This window comes from Cyprinodon variegatus, unplaced genomic scaffold (genome assembly GCF_000732505.1).
Source record: "Cyprinodon variegatus isolate N-32 unplaced genomic scaffold, C_variegatus-1.0 Scaffold141, whole genome shotgun sequence".
Classification (NCBI taxonomy): Eukaryota; Metazoa; Chordata; class Actinopteri; order Cyprinodontiformes; family Cyprinodontidae; genus Cyprinodon; species Cyprinodon variegatus.
Genome location: NW_015150594.1, coordinates 974,778 through 982,323, shown reverse-complemented (window position 1 = coordinate 982,323; position 7,546 = coordinate 974,778). Strand labels below are relative to the sequence as shown.

At 37.7% G+C, this 7,546-nt stretch overlaps 1 protein-coding gene across 1 annotated transcript in view; it reads left to right on the top strand.

Annotated features, from left to right (window-relative positions):
* The first annotated feature begins 3,522 nt into the window (after positions 1 to 3,522).
* slc22a16 (solute carrier family 22 (organic cation/carnitine transporter), member 16) overlaps positions 3,523 to 7,546 on the top strand; it is a 14,865-nt gene continuing 10,841 nt past the window's right edge. Inside the window, exons 1-2 of the mRNA XM_015376755.1 lie at positions 3,523 to 3,967; positions 5,502 to 5,978. Of these exons, the coding sequence (XP_015232241.1) occupies positions 3,924 to 3,967; positions 5,502 to 5,978 (521 nt within the window). The 5' untranslated portion in view covers positions 3,523 to 3,923. The remainder of the gene's footprint in view (positions 3,968 to 5,501; positions 5,979 to 7,546) is intronic.

Below are 7,546 nucleotides of genomic sequence, written 5' to 3'. Positions count from 1 at the left end.
TGGCAAGTACAGAGTGGAGGAACCAGTGGAGAAGCTGACGTCAAAGTGGATGGAAGGCGGCTGGAACAGGAGCGGGGTGGAATTAAGTGAGCGAGAGACAGGCTTGCGTGAACCTATCGGGGTGAGTCCGAGCCTGAGCTAGGAAATCAGTACGAATGACCAAAGGTGCTTGATACTCACAAATGAGGAACTGAGGCTGACAACTGAACATTCGCTTTTATTTGGGATAGAAGCTACGGCAGGATTTAAATGAAAGAGATCTTGAAATATGATTGGCTTCGGAGAAGGTGCGGTCTTGATGTTGATTGGCTGAAGCTGAAAAAGGGACCTAGGGGGACCAGGTGAACCTGAAAAGAGTCCTTCTGATTGATTTTCGCTTAAGCTTCATTTAACAAACATATACTCTCAATGCTTTTTACAGTCAATTAGTCCAACTCATACAGACCAATAACTGAAAAGAATGTCAGCCTAGCTGTCCATGGTAGCAACAATGGAAAGTCACTTGCATTTTGTTTGTGAAATTGCAATAATCTCTCATACAATGAATGCATGTAGCTACAGCAGGAAGGAAAACTCCTTTTTAACATAAATAAATCTCAAACAACACAAGACTCATAGTGTAAAATTAGAAGTTTGGTTCAAAAGAGAGGAGCCTGATAACTGAAATGTCTTCCTGCTATTTTATTTATTGAAATCTTAGTAGTTTTGGGATATGGTGCTATGTTTAGAACAAATAATCTATTTTAAACTGTTTTTTGGTCTTTTAACAACAGAATTTTGTCAGTTATTGTTGAAACTACCAAAAAAAAACCTTTGAAAAAAAATATTTTTAATAACCCCCCAAAAACCCAACAACAACCAAACAACTTTTTTTTTTATCCTACAAATAATGAAGTGGGGGTAATTAAACATTGGATGAGAAAAAGCTTGGTTGGGTTGGGAGGGAAAAGGCAACTTACAGTTGAAGCAGCTTGTTAACATGTAGAATTAAACATGTGTTTTTAGGCTGTGGACACATGTAAAAATGTTATGTTTTAAAATGTATGTCACAGAAAAATAACACCCCAAACTATAACTGTCATCATAGCACTTTGGCAATCAGTTGATCAGTTTATGATAGAAACTTTTTTTTTTTTAAACAACAGTCTATTTATAAACCCTCTATCAGTTGGCAACAGTGACACGTTTTATTTCTTTTCCATCCAACAATGTGAACCACACTGCCACAGTTCATATCAGCAATCCTGCTGGATCCAGCCAAAGCAAGATGCACTGAGTCAATACAGTAAAAACTATTGCACATATCAATCATTAATCAAAGCCCTCTAATAGGAGTAAATGCAGAGGCAAAAACTGACATAGACTACAAAAAGTAGCTTTTTGGATTTGTATCCTGATCCTGTGTAATTAATTAGTATTTTTTTTAGTAATTTAGATGAAACCAATACATGCACAAGGTTTTGTGACAGCCAAGGCACACATTGAATAATACAGTGTAAAAATGGAAGACAATTATACACTGGTTTCCTCTTTTTCCCTTACAAATATCTAAATAGTGTACATTTGTGATGATTTCTTATCCCTTCTTCTCTGGAGAATATCCCAGGAATAGTGAGATTTGATGGGGATATTCCTTAATCCCAAACATTTTGATAAAGTTTCACAGGTTTTTTTCATGGATTTGCTCGTATTTAGCTCCATTCATCTTCCCACCATCCCAAACCACAATGTGTCTGGTAAATAAAAGCATATCCACATTATGATGTTACCACCTACCCAGTGACAATTTCGATTCAGTTCAATTTATTTATATAGCGTCAATGCACAACACGTCATCTCAAGGCACTTTACAGTTCAACCAGATCATACAGTCAAATTAATTCAAAGTTTTCTATCTAAGGAAAACCAGTTGACTGCATCGACTCATTTACTCGAATGCAATCCCTTACACTAAGCATTCTTGCAGCGACAGTGGAGAGGAAACACTCCCTTTTAACAGGAAGAAACCTTCAGCAGAACCAGGCTCAGTGAGCGGCCATCTGCCGATGCTCTGAGCCAGCTCCCATGTCAGAGGATGAAGAAAGCACATCTAGCCAGTCACAGTCAGCGAAACAGGACTACACTGGAAAACAGGCTGATTTCTAACATCTATAAGCAAAAGTGTTGATGGCAGCAGCACAGCTGATATTTCTCTCCAGGGTGGCGTCACAGTAGCCTCGTGAGACCATCCTGATCTCGCAAGCTTTCAAGGTTTCACTCGCAGATCAGTCTGGAGACTCTCCGTTAAAGAAAATTTGGAGCCGCTCACCAAACGAATGTCCAATCAGCGTTGGCTTTAAGGCAGGTTGAGGTGTGACGCAACGAGAAGCGCGACAGTTCAGTCTAAAGAACATGGCGGCTTCAGCCGATGAAACTAGCGTTAGCGTGGCTATCGAGCAAGTTTTATCGGAATTACAGAGTATTTCTTCACTGAAAGAAGAGCAAAACACTGCTGTGGAGGCTTTTCTCAGAGGAAAAGATGTTTTTGCTCTTCTCCCGACTGGTTTCGGCAAGAGTTTGATCTTGTGGTTGTGTTTTCGTCGTCACTCTGTTAGTACGTCATATGCTTCGTTGATCTGATTGGTTTATTTGGCCCGTCTATCACCAACATAGGCGAATGAGCTAACCAGTATTTTCGCCTCTTCCCAAAATTACTTCAACGGAAGGTTTCCAGATGGATATGCGGAGTAAATCCATCTGGCGGAGTCAGGTTAGCGTCACAGCCAAACAGGAACAGACAAGGCAAAGCTACTATAAGAAAAAACAGAGAGAGCAAAACATTAGAGAATGAACTAACAGATTCTGCAGAGTGGGAGAATAGAGATAGAGCAGAATGATGGAACATAGCAAACATAGCAATGTCATGTTCAACTACTTTTTTAAATGTTTAATGATGTGGCTTTAAATGTCTCCACATCTTCATTCCTGACCATTCTGCTGTGTTCATAGGTCAGTTTCATATTAATTTTCTTAAGCCTCAGTTCATAAGTCTGTATTACACACAGGTGGCCCACATTTGCCTAGTGTGCCATATGAAGACAATTCTAAATTAAGTGTACAATGATGCTGTATTCTTTGTTCTACTTTATAACTCTAACTGAATAACATGCATGAACACTTCTGAATGTAATTTGGACAATTTTAAAAAGACTCATGGAATACAAATATTTCCCTAGTTTAATTCATCATACTTAAAAGCTGAGGAAGAAAATAAGGACATTAATGACATCTGAGTGAGTGATCATACAATCAGCTGTCCATCAATATTTTTTCATGCATTGTAAATACCACAAAGATTTACAGCAGCCGTGATTTCATTTTACAAGGGTAGCAGCAACAGAAACCATTATGCAGGAAGTCCAAGACGCCTAGAGTAACAGGGCGGTTGTTTTTCAACACTATGTTTACAAGAGACGCTGCTCCATCTTAGGACTATCCCTAAAATAGGGGCTCAGCGGTTGGGTTACAAGGAGGAGTTTTATTTCTCAGGGGCCGCTACCAGGTGGGTGCTTTCAAAAGCTTCCTGTTTTTGTGTCAGTTTAAGATGATTTGGTCATTGCATGATTACATCACAGAAACATTTATGAAGCTTTTGAACTATGAGTAGGTTATATCAAGAAAAAAGATTTGCGTAAAATAAGATAAACAGGTTCATGGCAACCCTGAATTCGATTCAAAACATCGTCCTTTTTAGGAAAAAACTTTGCCCATATCTTAACGGTTAGAACGAGCCTCAACGGTGAGAGTATATGGACCCGTGTGTGTTTTTGCGCCCCTCCTCCTCTCCTCAAGTGAAAGCCGGCGGTGATCATTACTGGCGCTAAGCGCGTTCAACTGGAGAGACGCACCAGGAGCGCCAAGGCGCAAACACAGCAAGAGCCAAGATGTCAGTGGAAAGGATATTTGACGAGTATGGACATTTCAAAAGGTAAATAAAATGCTTTTCTCTTGATTAAATATACATATATATACATTTTGCTTACTTAATAAAAGCCATATGCTACATTTGGATATATTATGACGTTCAGATCATCTTAATAACGCTATTTAAAAAGTAAACACCGACAACCTAACCTCATTCATCTACAATTATCCTGGAATTTTATTCCATATGTTTTTAATTAGATAAAACTTCTTCCTTGATAAAAAAAAAATAATATATATATATATATATATACGTTTGTCGGATTTTTTTTGGACAAATAAAGCATTTTAAAGTTGTGATTTGAAATTTTGGCAGTGGCAATGGGAATTTTAGCAATGAATATGAAATGTGAAATTCTGTTCCCAGTTCAGCTGTCTACAACAACTTTAATAAGTTCTCTGTCACTGAACCTTTTCCACTATTGTTCACCTCAGGATCAAAAACATCAAAGTGTTAAACATATTTGGTATCAGTCTTTCTGAATCCGTTTTTCGTTAAACATAGATATTGTTGTTATTCCTTTTACAAAATAACGTCAAAAACTCAAGCAGATGGGATTGGGAACACATCCGCTTTCAAGTTTTCAATAAAAACATCCCCTTAGGGGGATGCAAACACTTACCATGTTTCATGGTGAGGATGGTGTGTTTGCAATAATACATGTCTGATTAGAGTACCTAGCTGATGCATCATATTTTTTTTCCTGTTTTACATAATTTATATCGAATTGTAATGAACCTCTAATGGCTTTATAAAGTGTCTTTGGCCTGATAGAGCTGTAGATCTTTCTATCATCTCCAAACATATGTTGTTTTTGATTTCCTCATTAATAAGCGCTCTCTTTTCCTGGCCAGTAGATTTGGGTGGTTTTGATTTTTTTTAAAATCTTCTAATAATGAACTGAACAGCAATTAGAAAAAAAAAAGTTCCACTATTAGCTTCACTAATTAGAAATAGAGCCTAATTAGTGAAGCTAATAGTTAAACTATTCAAAAATAGAGCCCCCAATAGTTGAACTATTAGTTGAACTACTTGAAGGTCCCTGGTTCAAATCCTGGCCCGGGGTCTTTCTGCGTGGAATTTGCATGTTCTCCCTGAGAATGCATGGGTTCTCTCTGGGTACTCCAGCTTCCTCCCACAGTCCAAAAACATTGACTGTTAGGTTAATTAGCTTCTCTAAATTCTCCTTAAATTTGACTCAAGCTGGGATTAAGCATGACAGAAAATGGGTGGATGGATATTAGCTCCACTGCGTATCTTTATCAGAGAAAACACGGGAAGCACAAATGCAAACAATATGTTTCAGTAATCTGTTTGCAAGGAAACCCAACATGTTTATTTTGCAGAAGTAGACTATAGAATAAAATTTCTGTCATAATGTGACAACTTCTTGAGTGGGTTAAAGCAGTGTGAATTCCTTTCAGGAGATAGTCCTATTAGGATTTCTGGAACCGTGTGCACCTATTATACGACGTTTATTATATGTATTTTAAACATCATGCTATAATCATATTTTCATGTTTTAATGTCTCTCCAGGTTCCAGGCTTGTTTGTATTTCGCTGCAGTCTTCCAGGCCATAGCATGTGGAATCCACTACCTTGCCTCGGTTTTCCTGGTTGAGACTCCAAATTTTGTGTCCATCGTGCCAGGCAACATCACCGATGTCCTGTATGGCAACGCTACAGGATCTACTCTGGAAAGTATCTTACCTCTCATCAAACCAGCTGGTGGCCCCTTGGTGGTTAGAACATCTGAGGGGGAACAGTGGGAGCTCAGCCAATGCAGCTGCGATCTGCGTATCGCCCCTCAGAACTTTACATATGACTTTAATGGCAACAAAACCACCAAAGAATGCAGTGGGAACTTTGTTTACGACCGCAGCGAAGTTTACCAAAGCATTGTGACAGACTGGGACTTAGTCTGTGAAAAGGAGTGGTTAGCCAAGCTTTGCCAGCCAACCTTCATGCTTGGAGTGCTGGTTGGAGCAGTGCTGTTTGGGGATATTGCTGACAGGTGAGTGATGGCTTCAGAAAGGGAACAGAAAGATGGCCGATTGCACACACCCTCACATGATTTTACATCTTTTTAAAAAAAAAACACGTTTGTTGTGAATTATAGTTCATTGTTTTACAAGGATAATAGAAACAGTTACGAGGGAGTCAAGACACATAACTATTGAGTTCTATATGAAATATTCACATGAAGTGAAAATTAAAATGACTCCTTGTTTATGAGTCCAGGGGATTTAAATAGAGGGAAAGTGTTAGAAGCAACACTGGTTGAGTTTAGATGGATAAAATGACATGACTAAACAGCTGAGAATTGAAGGGTCAGCATTTGTAGGAGTGCATGCTTGGCATGTAGTCTGCTAAATGATTTAAAAGGCTCCATGCTGACAGATCTGAGAGAGCTCTAATTATTTTCTTGGAAAGGTTCCTCTAAGATAAACCATATCCTTATTACATCTAGAAGTAGTACCTCACCTGACATGTACAGCATTAAAAGTAATCATTATAGACTTTATTAGTTTCCAAACCTCCTTTTACCAATTTTGGTCCTACATTAACCTTTTGTGAGCTTTTCACAGTTTATTATACCATATGTGAAGTTTGATTAGATTGAAACATTTTCACTATTCTCAATAAAATAATGCTGATATTTAGCAGAACAACTAAACAATCTATGCTGTTCTGTGATTTGGAGAAAATCTGAAATATTAACCTGCTAACCTCAGTAAAAAATGTGCATTTGTTTCTCTTTTAATCAAACAATGGCAGCAGAAGGTTTTAAATTGACTAAAATATGTAAGACCCAGAGAGGTACTCAGGGGTCTGTAGTTTTAGCTGACATGTTGGTGGACACAGAATCGGGAGGACTTATCATGGAATTGTTCCAGTGAAGAAATGCTTCCTTTTAGGTTAACTTTTTCTCTAATTGTTAGGATTTTATTGGCTTAATCAAACTTGGGCTTTTACCATGTTTTTTTTTTAACTAAAAACAACAGCCAATGTTGACAAGTGACTTGAAGTTGTAGTTAGATAAAAAAGTGTAAAAAGCTTTTTTGTTGGCTGGGAGAAAAGCATGAACTAGTGTTGAAGTCCAAAACCAAACCAGACGAACCAAGGGGTATCGAGACCTAGACCAGACCAAGACCTTTAGAGGACAAGACCAAGACCACGACCATATAAGGTCATGGTCTTGGTCTTGGCCTCAAAATGTCTTGGTTTTGTCTTGATCCTTAATCTTGATGGGTGTGGATCTTTACTTCACCATAAGCACGAACTGAATTAAGGAAAACACGAACTGCAATTGAATTTACATAATATAGTTATATTCAGAACAAACATTTAAATTATTAAAAAAAATAATCTCCATGTTATCGCCTCCTGGTATATTTGCAAGGTTTAAAAGCAATTTTAAATATAATTTTAGTAACTAATTTGAACTGCCAAAAAATTTAATTAAGAAAAAGGTAATAACGGCATTGTTGCATGAAATAATTAATTAGGTATTCCATTGAGATGAGTATTTAGTTTTTGCAAACAAACACATGAGCACACACGGATATGTGTTAAAAAAAA